Genomic DNA, 16,711 nt, shown 5'->3' with positions numbered 1-16,711 from the left:
ATTTAAATGTTAGTCTACCCATAGAGCAGTTCAGTCACATTATACACTATGTAAAGAAAGCATAAAATTGGTCATATATAGGAGGGAGCTTAATAGAAGTCAGCCCCTTGAGTGATTTGCAGTTTTTACAAAATCAATTTGCTATTCCCTGCACACATTGCAAGGACTGTTGACCTTGGCTTATCATCACACTTCTACCATAGAAAACCAATAATCTTTTAATTTTCCAAAATCACAGCAACTTTAACAGTCTAATAAAAGAACTTATCAACAAGCAATTTATCACTTGACTTTTACTTGTATGGAATCCTAAAAAACACAGTAAACCCAAGTGTCTTGTTCTCAATAAATTAGGAAGAATGCTTAAAAATGTTTCAGTGACCTTTTTCAGTAATTTGTTAGACTCCAATAAATGGCACAGAGCCACTGCTGCATCTCAAACAGCATTAGCAACATTGGTAATGTCTACTGGTCCTTTTAACGGGTCGTTTTCTAAATGAATAGAAGAAATTCAAGGGGCCATTTATATCAAACAATTTTATTGGACACTGACTTCTTGTTGTGTGAACAGACATTGACCAAAGATGTATAGCACTCAATTTCAGAGTTCATGTGTTATTCCTACGGTCTAGCAGAGTCAAACATTCAAAATTAGTGAACATGAACTCCCTTGCCAAGCCTGACAGCATAGAAGTAAGACTCAAACCAGTGTTTCAAGTTGTAAAACCTGGAGCTGCAATGTAGAAATTTAAGTGGAGACTGAGTTTGTTTCTTTTGTTTTCTTTTAAGTCTAAATCAATACTGTTTTCTGGCTGTGGGAGAGTTGTTCATATTCACATCAACTGGACTGACTATGACCATTGCAATAAAGCAGGAACTCAAAACTCTTAAATTGAGTGCCATTTCCTATAAATGATGGTTTCTGCACAGTGTGTCATGACCTGAATTATATATGTCCTTCATATATTAACCTAATTTAAGTTACAGAAAAATACAGACGCATTTCAACAAAGAGAATACATTTCCAGACAAGTATTAATATGATAACTGCTGGTAAACCGGTTTATTGTTTGTCATCATCAGTCTCTTTAGAGTGCCAAATGTTGCCATTGACTTAACATTTGCTCTTCCACTGTATCATACCTTGAACTTAGCCAGGATGTGTATTGAAGAAAGGTGAAATCTAACTTGAATCTCCTCTATACATTAGTTGCATTTGACAAAGCCACTGAGGTCTTCCAGGAACTTGATGTACTCTTGATGCTCCATGGCGGTGCTCAGCTCCATCAGCTCGTCAGCAAAGGTGTTGTCGACCCCCCGGTCAGCCAGGAAGTCCATTAGGTGGTCGTACAGCGCCTGGAACACAACACCCCAATAAACTACATTTCTATTTACATTTCTACATAATTATAAACGCTATTGTTTGGCAAAGCAGACAGAGTTTGGTGGGAACGGTCGATAGTCAACTGTATTCTTAAAAAAGCACTGAACATTTGAGAAATAAACTCAGCCAAGTAAATGTTCAAAGTCCAAAAGGAGGGACTCCAGCACGTATTCCCTTCACCAACGTGGACCAACCTAAAGGCCAAATGGTTACCGCGTTTTCATAGGGTTCAGTAGATGTTCAGCATTCTGCCTCAAATCTTACCCAGTCCAGAGAGTCTGTGTTGAGTGTGTAGCTGGTCTCCTTCCACTCTGAATCTCCCTCAGGCTGGAAACTGACCTCACGAATGGCAAAGATGTCACTCTCCTCTTCTCCTTCACCGTGGCTCATCTAGAAAACGCAAATCCAACATTTCTGTTTAACTCGGGAGCTTGGCTACCTGAGAGGAGGTACTGTTTCTGTCGATAATATGGTAAATCTGGCAGGTTCATTTCTCAACAAATTAATGTAATCACTACTTACCTCATCTTCAGGATAATGGCAGTCAAACACCAAGGAATGTTTTGCGGCCTGTTTCGTTACTTCAACAACAAAGTTGGGTGTTGATACAATTTCTGGCTGCAGAGAGAAACAGAATATCAGTATTGGTATAGATACATAGTCATTTTAATGTTTAAAGGATCTGGAACTTAAACTAAATAAAGTGACCATCATCACTATCTACTCTCTATCAACAGCTTTCATAATTTCATTTTCTGATGCATTTAAACGTCACTTCTAACCGAAAGAACTGACATTTTTCTCACTATTTCACACTTGCAAAGTCCCAAATTTGTAATACATTGACGACTAAATCCTACAATAAACAAGTACATATAAGAACAGTTATCCCCACAAAACATCAATCCCTGTAGTTTTTCTCAAAAGTTAAAACGGTTGATTTTTGAACTGAATTTACACTACTTTATTTTAATATTGGAATTCTAAAGTAGATCAATGCCTGCCTCCTAAAACGCGATGGATGCTCTGATCAACTGGCCACCAATCAGTACTGGGATGCATTCACTCTAAAAAGGAGCCGGTCAGTCTAATGGCGATCATCCTACTCTGACATTATGAGCTATTTGTAATAATTTGTTTGCAATAATCACCATAAGGCAGATTATTGCATTGCCTTCAATCTGCTAATATTAACAGATGTGACATTCTACCAGCTATCAGTGCAGCTGATTACATATCACGCAGCCTAAATTGTGTGTCATTTTGATATAAGCATTCAGATGAGTTGTGGTAGTTACATTTGTCACAGTCAATAATTACATTGATTGAGAAAGGGCGGGTGCATTCAGTGGCAGCGGCAGCTACCGAGGCAGTTCTCCTTCTAATAGCGACACGCCTGTGTTGCGGCGGCACTTTTTGTTGCCAGTCTGCTCCAGTGGCACTTTGGAAAAGGGGGCCAGACAGGATTGTAGCATAAACTGACCCATCTGCTCCCCTATTTACATTTTTACATTATCTTTTATACAATCAACTGACTAAGAAATTTGATGTGGCTCACCTCATCCTCTGCTGACTTCTGCTGTCCCTGATCAGCCTCCTCCTCAAAGTTAGGAGGAATGCTGTTATTGACGTTGAATGTGACAGTGACTCTGGAAAAAGAAGACAGGTATCAAACGCTTATTCAATGTGACATGATGTCTATAAGGAGCGGTTAACTGCAGCCTCACCAACTGCTATAGCCTTACTTTTCTCCAGAAACACTCCTAGTGAGTTTGGCCTCTGTGCCGTTCATCTCCAGTTCCCATCCTCCAGACATCTTAGGAAGTGCTTTGCTTTTCTGGATCTTCTTCTCCTCTTTGATTTCATCGGACAGGAAATCACCAAATGCTTTGTCACCTGTTTATAAAGATGAAACAGGTTAGTGGCAAGTCAACAATTCAGTCATCATCCTGCAGTGATGCTAATTTAAGTGTCATTAACTTCTGTTTATGGAAATTGTTTTCTAGTGTTTCATCATGGGACACTAGCTTGCTATTGTCACATCCCTTGCCATCACATCCACATAGTATACAAAATCAGCCCTTCCATTATCAGAGGTTTTCAAAACTCACCACCTCTGTCATTGCCACAGACTCTCTGAGCCCATCCTTGCCCATGAAGACTGGAAGTAAATCGTTTGCTTTTACCCTAGAAGTAGTAACAATAGGCACTTGAGCTGCCTAATGTCCCGCCATCATCACTATGATATATTAAACATAACCAGTTACAATTACAGCAATAATTAGAAAATATTTCTACATCAACATACTTGTCTTCGTATAACACATGGGTGGTATCAATATGAACTCTATCTGTAAGCATTAAGGAGTTATAGTAACTTCATGTAAATCACTTTTTCTCATTAATGTAGAAATTCATGCAGCCAGCAAGGTGCTCCAAAATCTAATGAGATCATGTTCTCTATAGGAGGTACTTCTGGTGCAAGTATGAAGTTTCTATCATGTAATGTTATTGATTGTTAATGTGTTCACAAGAGTGCACCATGACAACATCATGTCCCGTATTATGTACCATGGTGGCGGGACAGAAAGGGTTACCATTGAAAATTAATTTTAGCCACATGTGTGCCGTTCTCTCTGTTCTGAAACGTCAAGGTAAACTCACGTAATAGGGAGAAAGGAGAACATTTCTGAAGTGTTAGGAAGGATCCACTCTTCAATTCGGCACAAATCCAATATAACGTTACCAAAGCAGCACTTTAAAATCACCTTTCACACTTAGTTTGCCTGTTATTCCCACATCTCCAACACACACCGTGGTAGGCGGTAACGACCAGTGTGAACACATTCTAAAAGGTGACATTTAAATTAATGAAATTGCTACTTGATGGAGCATACTTGTGCCGATTTGAAGAGTGGCTCCTAACGATTGGTAACAGGTCTTCAGTTAGGTTCTAGTAGTGTTGTGCCTTTGCAGGTGAGCAAGGTCATATTTAACTGCCAGACCGTTGAACGGCGTTCGGGGCTAGCTAACAACATGACATATTGCATGATACCCAGCTAGCTAGCTTAATTTACAAAAGCATATCGTTTGAACGTTACCTTCTGTGTGCAACCCCCCGCATCCACACGACACCGACGGACTCAATATTTTTGAACTGAACAGTTTTGGCCTATATCCTGATGAGGCTCCGTTACTATTCATCATCCAGAGAGACCGGGTGAAGGGCCGAGCTGTTGCCGAGCTTGGAGAGCACAGCGTCGGGCTGGTGAGCGGCAGAGCTCGGGCTGTAGACGTGGTGGCTGTAGAGAGGCGAACAGCGCTTCCCACCGCACGGGCAACTGACTTTAGCATGATATTATACAGATATTAAGGCGTGTAACTATAAAATAAACTATATGACACCACCAGATGACCGGCTACTTCTCCGTGACTGGAGCTTGTTGCAGATTACAGAAAACACGTGTGGAAGGACACATTGACCTCTCCTAACTATGACCTTTGAACCGGATATGGTATTTTGCGAAGCGACTTAAATTATAATTAATTAAAATCGGTAGTAGCGCCAAAATGTTGGACAAAATATCTGTTTTAAATTATGTATTAAATAAAAGTGGTTTATTATTCTAAACGGTATAGGCGTAATACATGAATACAAGTCATATGTATATCAAACGAGTGCAAGTAGTACGCCCCATGTGGCTGGATTAAGTAACTGCAACAGGCCGACGGGACTTTTATTCCCTCAGCAACGACTAGAAGGTTCATCGACGTTTTCAAAAGTAGTCACCCCTGTTTGTTTTTTCTGCATTTTTGCAAATGTTTTCACATTGACTTTTGACAGCCAATTTGTTTGTTGCACTAATTTATAGTTTATTGAGTGAGTCTGGGGGAAAATGACTTACATTTGGTGTGCAAAGTAATCTAACAAGCAAATGAATCCTCCACCCTTTTAACACAATCTAATCTATTCAGCAGCAAAGGGGTGCTGAATATTACATGATGCCTCACAGGCATGCCCGGGTTATAGGTAGTAAAAAGGGCAGTAAAAAGACTGTAAAAAAAATAAAAAAAAAAAAAGAGCAAGCATGTTCATAGCATGATCACCATTCACTGTGCATCAGCCAAAGGATAGAAAATTGCTCAAGGTACGATTATTGAAAATGGCCAAGATAGCATCCAAATTTGTATGACAGGGCAAATGTACAAATTATAAATTTATGTTCTTGCGAACTCCAGGCTTTCTGGGCCCTTGGTGGTCCAGGGCCCCAGGACATTTGGGTGGCAGGTTGATAATCCAGGCTTGCTCACAGGCTGCTAAATCATAATGCTTGTTTTGCTTGAAAGCTTTATGATGATTAATGACAAAGCATGTAGGAAAACTCATATTTTATTTGAAGCGTCATACATAGACTGATCTCTTCTCATTATGTCATAGTTAAATGCAGCTATATGGCAAAGAGTAGTGTGATATGGGATATAATGTCAGTGCTGAACTTTACAGAAATTAACTGATTTAATATATTAGTCTTCCAATGCATGTCCGATAGCTCAAGTAGGGCAGAGCTGAACTACAGAATTTTGCAGAAAGGGAGATAATGAAAGAAACATCAAACAGAAAGGAAGTGATGCTTATCATGTCCTCACTGAAGAACTGTAAAGGTATTTCTCTACTCATGAAAGGCCTGTGTATACCAATTACACATTTTCTTTCTTGATATGGCTCACACAGGTTAAATTATACTGAACGCACACAGTATTTAAATGTTTACTATTTTCCTGACAGTTTGTTGAATGTGATCAGGACTTAATTGCAGATAGACTGACAGTAATTTGAGTGACAAAAGAGAATTTTACAATAACTCAAGCAGCTCATAGCTGGGGAAATATAGACAGACTCTGCCAGAAGAATAATAATATAAGCTATCCTGTCGAGAACTAAAGATTTTGAAACAGTAACCATGCTTTATTCTTTGTATAAAACGTAATCAAATACAGTATTCAAGTTTTTTTGTAATGACATACCAGTTGCTGTGAGGGTATCCTGACATAATAATTCATGATCTTTTCTGTCTTCTAAAAGAATAAAATTGTATCTGTTATTAAGTGTGAACTTCACTTGGCCATGGTTGGGTTTTTCAACAACTTAATACTATAAAGTCATTAAGGCATTCAGTGTGGTGGGATGAAATTGACTGAAATAACATTTAATTACTGTCTTAGACAACTCCTGGATGCTTGGCCACACTTGATTTCATGCATTTCTACTTGTGATAACACTTGTTTTTACTGCCACCCTCCCGGTACTGTTTGACTTCCCCAGCTGGGTGCACTCAGCCTAACCTGCCGCTCATAACTTAATGTCCACTGTCCTTGTGAAAGCAATCAGTAAAATAAATTACTTGACAATACATCATATATCAGTGGTAAAGACAGATGATACGTGAGTTACTCTTGCTCAATTTAACTCCTCACCAAGATCCATGGTAAAATGATCTAAAAGAAACATGGGCACTCAAGAGTTTGCTCATGTGTTATGATCATAGACTGTAGGTTATGATGCATTAAATAACAGTGCTCCTTATGAACAGCACTTCAAGTGTTAATGAATTGTTAAAATGTATTTACACTAATAAAAATAAGCTAGTTTTAGCTATTACTGTAGAGATGGTACATCACACTTGTGTTTGAAGCCTTTGTTTATTCAATCTTGCATAATTTGGAAGGATGTCAATCTAAACATGACTGAATCACAATGGCTGAAATTAAGAATCACTCGACCCCTACGTTATGCCTTTTGCAACATCCAAAAAAACTCCTTAATTCTGGTTTTGTTGTAAAATCTGATGTAGTACAACAGGTATTCAGAGGTCTATGGGACTTGCTGTTATTAAAACTGAACCTTTGAAAATTCCCATGCATCTCTTGACCACTGCCTTGAATCTTTACTGTTCTCATGTAGACTTGCACCCTGGGACTGTGGCTAGATTTTTATTAGAAATAATGGTGAATATGTAAGACTGTAACAAACCTTCATATTAATCATAATAAATTATAATATACTCAATGACATGCATTCAATCATATAAACTTAACAATAGTGCATGCAGATGTCAAGGTCCATTTCTCCTCCTCATGAACAACAAAAATCCTGTTAGCCACATGGGCTGCATGAGCCACAAGAGACTCAATAACTACATACAACCTCTATGGAACATAGTCTAATGAATCTCTACAGCAACCCCAAATGCATTTGGTTTGATATTTTGAAAATAGTTACCAGAAATGAATGTTTTGTAACTTATTCAGGTACCCATTGTACAATCCTGAGTAAAAAAAGACAAGAGGAACATCCATTCTATTCCTTCAACATAGTCTGATTTACATTCTACAATGTATGAAAGACCTGAGTGATCAGATCTATAACTATGATCTCCATGCATTGCATACATTTGTTGTCAGTATGTATAGAGGTTGAAGAAGGATTTGTGCAACATCTAACATTGGAGAGGAGAACCTGTCATAATAGGATTGAACATGTTATTTAACATGAATACAATGTTCCTGGTAGAGTTACGCATGCTACTTCTGACATGCATGCATTTGGGGAACTGGTGATACAATCGTAGATGTGAAAAAGGTCATATACAAGCCAACTGGACTGGTGCTGTGTGTAGACTAAATATCAAAGTGAAATCATATCAGTGCTGTCTTGTGAAAACCTTGTTACTCCAATTTTGGCGATTACATGGTCCTCTATGGGTTGAGAAAATTCTACCATCCTTAGGTATATAAAACCTTTTCAAAGGCCATTGCATATACTCAAAAATGCATGGCGGTAAAGCTAAAAACAAAGCTCCTGAAAAGTTGACATTTTGGAGATACAAGGTTTTCATGCAACAGTGACAATATGTGGCCCATATCCATGAGTTTATGCAATGACCTGTGACATAAGTCAGTAAGACCTCACCATTACTCAAAATAAAACTGAAAGGACTGACAACTAATGAGCTTCCATTAGCTTTCTGCATCAAACTTTTGTTATGTGACTTAATGTTACAGTACAATATTTTGTGAAATTAACATATGTTGTGCACACGACTATATGCACTCTGCTGAGTTTCAGCAGATAGCAAAATCCCTCAGCCATCGCTATGGTAAGATTCTTTTGATCTATAAGCAAGAGTGAACAGATAAATCATATCAGCCCAAGACTATGCTTAGTTGATGAACTGTGCCATGCTCCTGTGAGGTAAAAAAAAGCATGCGCATTTTTAAAGAACTCAAGTGTGAAACCTGAAACAGAATCTTCTTATCAGGTTGTGAAACATTATGTGGCCAACAGGCAAGATTAACTAATACCAAGCAGAGAGAAAACAGTTTTTAAAATCTGAATTACAGTTCGGAGGAATTGGAAGTTGTGAGGCCTCGATGTGCAGAATTTCTGCTGCAGCGACACATGCCAGATGCTTGTCAATTGGGAGGTAGAGAAATCCAGAGAAAGTTACCACACAACCAGTGTTCTGGTTTACAGTGGTACGCAACCAGTATGTTTCTTTATCATAATTCAGCTGTGTGGATAAGAGTAAGTCAAACATTTCTTCCATTCTTCCAGTTTTACTGTCACTGGATGAAGAGGGGAAGATGTCCTTAGAGAGATTTGGTTCGACAGCAGTCTCGGTTCTCCGTTGGTTAGCTCTTGGCGGGGTGGAGTTTGCGGCAGAAGTACTCCGGTGCCGCATCCAACAGCCAGTCGGCGTCCACCAAACACAGGTCTCTCATGTAGCAGCGGGAGGTGTGCAGCAGCTCGTTGAAGACCACGTATGCTGGCTTGCCCTGGAAAAGGACGGAGGAGGGGTGGATGGCCACGGGCTGGTGGGTGTCCAGAGCCATGTAGCTGCCGTCGGGTTGCAGCTCTGCAGCATTGACGAACATCCCATGGGCCATGCAGCGGCGAACGTTCCCCGTGTCCGCACCGCATGACTCCAGCTTCAAATTCAGCTAGGAAATTAGCAGACAGACAGGATGTGTTAGCTCAAACAGCCAGTGTGCTATTTAGTTTGCAAGCTCAGCTGGGCTACTGTCTCTGCACCAAAGACTTTCTTCTTTCTTTCTCGCACCAAAGATATGAAAACAACAGATGTTTGCAAGACTATAATCTCAATAGGGCCTGATCAAAAATGCGATGGACATTACAAATGGCATTATTCATCATTTATTTTCAAATACCTTCATATTCCAGTCACTTGCATGGTGCAGTATGTTTAAAGACATAACAGAAGAAGTTGTAGGGATTTGCAGTTGTGTACCTTAAGGCAGATTTCTCGGAGCTGGGCCTGGACCTCTCTCACTAGGCTCATGTTCCTGCTGTTGACAAAGTTCTCTCGACACCACTCCTGTAACGAGAGACATACACAGAGTTATGTGCTCAATCTTCAATATCTTAGAAACAGAATTTGCTTTCTGTTTATTTTATACCTCTAATGATCCAGCTACACTCACCTTATTGCCGCTGACTTTCTTGAAGGCTCTGTAGATGTTGAGGAGCGTCATGTGGTCTCCTTCACTGGAGGTGAACTTCTTGCGCGCTGCGAGCACCTCCTCCCGCCGGGCCGGAGGGTTGTACAGCACGGTGTCCACCGACAGCAGGGACACGATGCTCAAAATCTCCTCGGAACAAGAGAAGTCTGGGGACAACAAGATGGTCTGAGAGACAGAGAGAGAGAGAATAAGTCAGAGAAGTGTTTCCCAAAAGTCACTGGGCTGGGTAGTGGGCTCACGGTTCACTACGTGCCAACTCTAAACTCCTCTTCAGTTGTAAAATAAAAAAATACACACATCTTTTCACACATACTTAAAGTGTTTATTTACATTCATTAACAGAGGTTTCTGGAGAATGAGATAGAACCTCTGTAGGTACACCAAAAAGTAAATTACAACACTTCATCACAAAATAACTCATGGCATTGAACATCACTGATTGATGATGAACAGTGTAACAGTATCCAAGGGCGATATTTTCCTTTACGAACACGAAACAGTTTAGAACATAAGTATACCCAGATCAGAGTGCAGTAGCTATTTGTAGAAGGCTACGCATTTCCCAGCATATCTTACCTTGGCATATCTAGGCTCCAGGGGGAAGCTGGCCATCTTCTTTCCCAGGGCAGTGAGGGAGAGCTGCCCCTCCTTCCTCTCCAATGCTCCCAGCAGCTCTAAATGCTCCACAGCAGAACGAATGGCCTCTGGGATAAAGCACAGCCATCACAGCAGGTTATTACAGCCTACCTACCCTCCTGGATTGCCTATTATAAAAGGGCATATTGATTTATGATGGACAATGTCTTACCTGGGGAAGGCTTGGACATGAAATCAAAATTCATCACATCTGGAATCCCCAGAGCCATGAGCTGCAGCATCACGCTGGCTAAGTTACACCTGCAGAAGAAACACACACACACACACACACACACACACATACACACACACACACACACACACACACACACACACAGAGGAGAGAAAGAACAGAAGGGCAGGCCATTCAATCACACTGACCTAAATAAATCAACCAGTGGGAGAGAATCCCATTCCTGCAGATCAGCAGAAACTGTGATTAATTATCTCCATAAGGCAAAAAAATGTCGTCTCTACCTCTGGATCTCAGGCACAGTCATAGGGATGAGGCTGTCAAATTCCTCCTCAGTGTAGAGACGGTAGCAGGAGCCAGAGTCCTCTCTGCCAGCCCTGCCTGCCCGCTGCCATGCCTGGGCTTTGGAAACCCGCTGCACTGCCAGCACTTCCAGACCGCTTTCTGAGAGTCAGACAAAACACAAAAAGATGAGAGCAAAATAACTGAATCGTGTGTATTAAAAGTAATGCATTTTATATGATCAAATCATTACTCTATTGTTAAAAACAACAATGACAATACAAAATACTGTTTTTTTTATATTAAGTTAATTGTTTTGGGTGATTATTGCAGCCAGATATTCATTATTAGTAGCAGTAGGCTACAGGCCTAAAAAGGCAATTATATAAATTTGAGCACTATCATTCTTTACAGAATACCAGTAAATTCTATCACTTTCAGGCATACTGTAGTACTGTGAACCTGCAAAAAGAAATAATAGACTGTCTGTAATAAAGGCCTGGTGCTCTTTTTTCTTGAAGTAAATAAAGTTTTACGGTATGTCAATAGAATGCCCTCCACCAATAACACCAATATGTGTGTGTATGTGTGGGCGTGAAGAATGAATCCTCTAACCAGGATTGAAGCGCTTGGCTTTCACCATCCCTGTGTCTATGACGAATTTGATCCCAGAGATTGTAACCGACGTCTCGGCAATGTTGGTCGAGAGGATAATCTTCCTACATCCCTGGAAAAGGTAAAAAGGGCAAACAAACACATACAGAGATCATCTTGCATCATATAGTTACAAAATAATAAAGGCCAACGTGTAGCTTCACAACTGTAAGTAAGCAAGCCAGCATTATGTGTTATCAAACTGCCAAACTAGGGCTGCACGATTATGGCAAAAATCATAATCACGATTATTTTGATTGATATTGAGATCACGATTATTTAACACGATTACTCATTGACTTTGGGAACATCATGCATTTATTGAACTTTTAAAAAAAACCCACTGGATTTCTTTGAAATTTAAATATAATTGAACTGAAAAACAAAGAAATAAATGCAAATAAATAAATAAAAGTAAAAAAAATGAGATAAATAAATAACTAAAATAAATAATAGATACAAAATAAATAACACCGACTATGTTGTAGTGCACTGTCACAACCTACTGCAAAATATTCAACATATTGGTAAACTATATCTCTATATTCTTTCAGTCAGTCACTTAGTCAGGTAACAGAGGCACCTGACTGACTGATGTCACATCACATCACGTCTGTAATTTGGGGTCTCGCGGTGTGAAAACAAAAGTGAAACTTAACATTCCACAGTCAGTAATGGGGATTTGTAGACAGTAACTTGTCTTCGCTGCCCTACAGACTTTAACGGTAGGTGACTTTAACGTTACCTTTTGGTATTTAAGTAACGTTAGTGGAATTAGGTAATTTAACCGTGTCGCAGTGCTTCAGTGCAATTGAACACGCACCGTGGGTCTGTACAGTGTTTCCACACCAATGATTTTTTTTACCTTTTCTGTCGACCAACGGCTCTCTTTCTGTCATCTTCTACCAAGGAAGGTTTAAAAGTAAACGGAGAAACGCGCCGGCCGGCTCTCTGTTACCGATTCGAGCTGAAACTACACGCACCACAGCATGTTTGGGCTTTGGAGGCGGAGCGGAGCGCACCGTTGCGGAGGAAAGGGGTGCGCTGGATTTACAACACAAGACAAAACGAGAGCAACATTGCTAAACGGAATGAGGCACAAAAATCGTTTTATCTCGATTTTCTTGTTTTCATAATCGTGGGAAGCCAAAATCGTAATCGAAAATAAAATTCGATTAATCGCCCAGCCCTATGCCAAACTGTTCAATGGAACACATTATCATCTGAAGTTATAACATGTACTGCTACAGGTACTCCTACGCTAAAGGCAGCAGTATACCAACAAGGAAGAACAACCAATTATGTGATATTTTAGACCAACTGCAGACGGTCACACACTGAGGGCTGAGCACAAAAAATGTGACTAGTTTGGCCAGCAGGCCTGTGCAGCCTGCAGAGTCTGAAGCCAATGTGATGCTTTGTTTTTTCCACAAATGTGTCCTTTTGTCCGTACGAACATGCTGAAATTTGTTTCTGCAGCAAGTATGCAGTTGCCTTTACCTTGGGAGCTGGCTGGAAGACCCTGAGCTGCTGTACCGGGGGCAGTGAGGCATACAAGGGGACGACAACTATGGGACCACAGCCGTCAGGCAGGTGCTTGGCGATGTCCCGGCACGTCCTGGCCAGAGCCTCGATCTCCTCCTGACCCGTCATGAACACTAAGATGTCATGGGATGGAGGCGCTTCCTGCACACAGACAACAAGAGCGTGTTCTGTTACGTTGGCTAAGAGAAACATCACACATTCCCAACAAATTAATGTTAGTGCATGTTTCATTTTAGTGTCCAGTTTCTGGCTTTGGATTAGATTGGATCTACTAAAATAGAACAAAACTTTGTCTTTTTCATGGGTCCAACCCCCTAATTTTTTGGCTCTTGTTTTGTGTAGCATTTGCATTGCAATAACAATGATGGTGCAACTAAGACATTAAATAATGTTCCTCTCCAGTCTAGGGCCAGAGCCTACCTGGTGGATCTGGAAGATGGAGACCAGTGCTGCCTGGAGATAGTCCGACTGCGGCTGCTTGGTGTAGTAGATCTGAATGGGGTGCTGCCTGCCCTCCAGGTACAGCACAGGAGACTTGTTAAAGTACTCAGAGAACAAGTCCACATCCATAGTGGCTGACATCACTATGACCTGTGGAGGTATAAAGAAGGGGAAAAAATGCCCATAGGGGTTTGAGTCAATATAAGAGGATGTTTGTAAAGATAAGAATTGGTGAAACAGAAAATGAGTTCAAAGGAATTAATCTAGAGCACGCATGGTTTATCTTATGAGCAAACACCAGTGGGATTAGCCAGTTTTCTGGGAAAATAACAAATCTTATTGAAGCTAGGACAATCTCCAATGTCCTCCTACCTTCAGGGGAACCTTATTTAGTTCTCTGCGCCTGCGTTGAGCGGTCTTCACCACTCCAAACAGCACATCTGTGTGCACGGTGCGCTCATGGGCTTCATCCAGCACCACCACAGTGTAGCGCAGCAGTAAAGGGTCTCCGATGGCCTCACGCAGCAGCATGCCATCTGTCATGAACTTCAGCTTTGTCTCAGAGGAGGTGACATCCTCAAAACGCACTGTGTAGCCAACCTGAAAAGAAGTATATTGATTTACTGTATGTTCATGGACTGATACGATCTCAAAGTAAGGATAACAGCCTAACATTTGTGCACTACTGTAATGTCCAGCATGCCACTGCACAACTGGAGTTATACTCTACATACCAGCTTGCCAAGCTGAGTCCTCTTCTCCTCTGCCACCCTTCCTGCCAGTGAGATGGCAGCAACTCGACGGGGCTGGGTGATAGCAATGATGCCCTGTCTCCCGATGCCAGCCTCATACAGATACTGGGGGATCTGAGTGGTCTTTCCAGAGCCAGTCTCCCCTGATACAGCAGAGAGAGAAAAGGTCAAAATGATTTTTCTAAATAAGTACTATACCTATAAAATTCTGAATCAAAAGTTATTATCCGTTTTGTCGTCACCTTATACATTTAAATAATTCCAAGGTTTAGGAATCTATAGTATCACATACGGGATGTAAAGTTCCGTACTGTGTCAATGGCAGATTTCACTGCGCTCGCTACTTTTGTGAGTAAAGTGAAACTAGAATAAAGTAGGAGTACGTTTGAATTACTCAAGCAGAGGTAAATATGCGGACTTTCAAACGCATTAAAAAAAATTGTTTTACTACAAATACCATACTTTTGTGGATTAATTGTAGTTGCAGTAGTTGTGACAGCAACGTTAATGAACCCGTACAATAGCGGCTAACGTTGGAGTAGCATTAGCTACAGTAGCTGGTCGGCACCGTGTTACATTACCTATCAGGACAGCATTGTGGAGCTGGCGGAGCTGGTTCAGTAGCTGAGGTTTCGCCTGGTAGATAGGAAGGTGTTTCCTCTGGATGTCTATCGGTGTGGATGCATTTCCCTTTCTAGGCAGCAGCATTCCAGGTTTATTCTTATCGAGACGGAAGAAGGCAGACCCCGGCTTGAATTTTTTAGCCGGAGGAGGGTCGGGGTCGTGGGGCATGGTCTAGAAAAAAACAGCGTTAATAAAGAAAGCCTTTAAGGCTTTTTCTTAAGACTTGTCAATAACAAAAAGAAACAAAAAGTTTTTTCACGCTCGCTAACAGGCAAGCAAGCGCCACTGCGGTTGTTTACCTCTGCAAAAATCTTCCCACGTGGTAAATTTTGGCGCATGCGTTTGACGTCATTGGGTCGGCGACACTGGCGAGAAGCTTTTGCCCTGAAGTTTGACTTGTAGGGGATTTGACATGGGGAGGGAAAGTGACAGCTACTGGTCCTATTGGTTGTGATCATGCCTGAAGATAGGCATTCATTTTCCAATTGACAAATGCTAAATAATTGCTAAACAATTTCCAAACAATTAAGTGCATTAACATTAACTGAAAATACATTTTTGAACAGATAATGTTAGGAATTCTAACCTTCAATAAAGTAAATTACAAAAAGCATTTCAAACAAAATTTGATTTAGTCTTCGCAGCCCACAAGTAGCCTAATTGCAATCAATAAAGGAAGATTGTTTTATATCAAATAGGATTCCCTGTCATGTTTAATTCAATGTAATCTGTAGCATGGGTCTTACCAGATGATGTAACTCTTTATCAAATTGCCCATAGAGAGATAAAGCCTTTCTCAGTGAGCTTTGCATGCAGCCACTAGTGGGCGACATGATGGCTGTGCCTCACCATAGGCGTGCAGAGCTCATCCAATCAAACGTCATGCAACAATTTCCCAGCCGTCCAATCAGGCAGAAGGACTGTAAATCAGCTTTGGAGGCAGTTAAAGCTTGTCTGTCTGTCTGTCAGTTTACAGGTTATTTGTGATTCTGCTAAGCCCTCTGATTCTGAATTTAGCCTACTACTGGGCATGCTATTAAACGCTAATCTGTCTGCGAGGCAGAAACACTCTAAATCAGTTTAAGAAGCAGTTGGCACATAATGTTGTTAACTTTAATACACTCATACAAAGATGGCCCTAAATTTTTGGTTGGGGATTAAAATGTACCTCATGGCAGTAATCACTTAGCAGGTGTTACCACTTAATTTCCAAATTGTTATGATCTTGACAATTATCTCGCTGTGTAACTGTTCAAATGCAAAACTGGCAAAACAACCATTCAAGGCCACTGTCATAGAAAATACATGGAGAGTATTTTCACAGGAATTACAAGCCTTGGGAACATTTCTTGTTCTGTTTGTAGTTTGGAAGTTCATTGCTCGGCAAGTGAGGGTCCATAGTTATGTAAACTCATCAATCACTGCGTCTAATTTTCTTCAACTACTTGATGCATGTTCATGATTAGCATGTTTTTACTCTGAAGACTGACTGGAAGAAGAACCAGTTACAGCCCATGCTGACATGAAGGCCTGCCCAGGTAATGTATACTGAACAAAAATATAAAAAAAATATAAATGCAACACTTTGATCCCATTTTTCATGAGTTGAAATAAAAGATCTAAGACTTTTTCTATGCACACAAAAGGCTTATTTCTCTC

At 40.6% G+C, this 16,711-nt stretch overlaps 2 protein-coding genes across 2 annotated transcripts; both read right to left on the bottom strand.

Annotated features, from left to right (window-relative positions):
• Positions 1-523: 523 nt before the first annotated feature.
• Positions 524-4,871, bottom strand: c1qbp (complement component 1, q subcomponent binding protein). The gene is made up of 6 exons (XM_071901454.2): positions 4,486-4,871; positions 3,130-3,280; positions 2,943-3,033; positions 1,907-2,002; positions 1,649-1,774; positions 524-1,356 (listed from the first exon to the last, which is right to left on the bottom strand). The coding sequence occupies exons 1-6, from the start codon at positions 4,736-4,738 to the stop codon at positions 1,207-1,209; spliced, it is 867 nt and encodes a 288-aa protein (XP_071757555.1). The 5' UTR covers positions 4,739-4,871; the 3' UTR covers positions 524-1,206.
• Positions 4,872-7,088: 2,217 nt separating this feature from the next.
• Positions 7,089-15,360, bottom strand: dhx33 (DEAH (Asp-Glu-Ala-His) box polypeptide 33). Its single transcript, XM_071900820.2, has 12 exons — positions 15,010-15,360; positions 14,411-14,571; positions 14,049-14,276; positions 13,656-13,826; positions 13,191-13,376; positions 11,652-11,763; positions 11,039-11,198; positions 10,734-10,822; positions 10,502-10,629; positions 9,887-10,090; positions 9,694-9,780; positions 7,089-9,385 (listed from the first exon to the last, which is right to left on the bottom strand). Exons 1-12 carry the CDS (start codon positions 15,218-15,220, stop codon positions 9,077-9,079), a joined length of 2,046 nt encoding a protein of 681 aa, XP_071756921.1. The 5' UTR covers positions 15,221-15,360; the 3' UTR covers positions 7,089-9,076.
• Between the last annotated feature and the right edge of the window lie 1,351 nt (positions 15,361-16,711).

The sequence above is a fragment of the Centroberyx gerrardi genome, chromosome 11, assembly GCF_048128805.1.
Source record: "Centroberyx gerrardi isolate f3 chromosome 11, fCenGer3.hap1.cur.20231027, whole genome shotgun sequence".
Classification (NCBI taxonomy): Eukaryota; Metazoa; Chordata; class Actinopteri; order Beryciformes; family Berycidae; genus Centroberyx; species Centroberyx gerrardi.
This window is presented reverse-complemented; position numbering and strand designations above follow the sequence as displayed.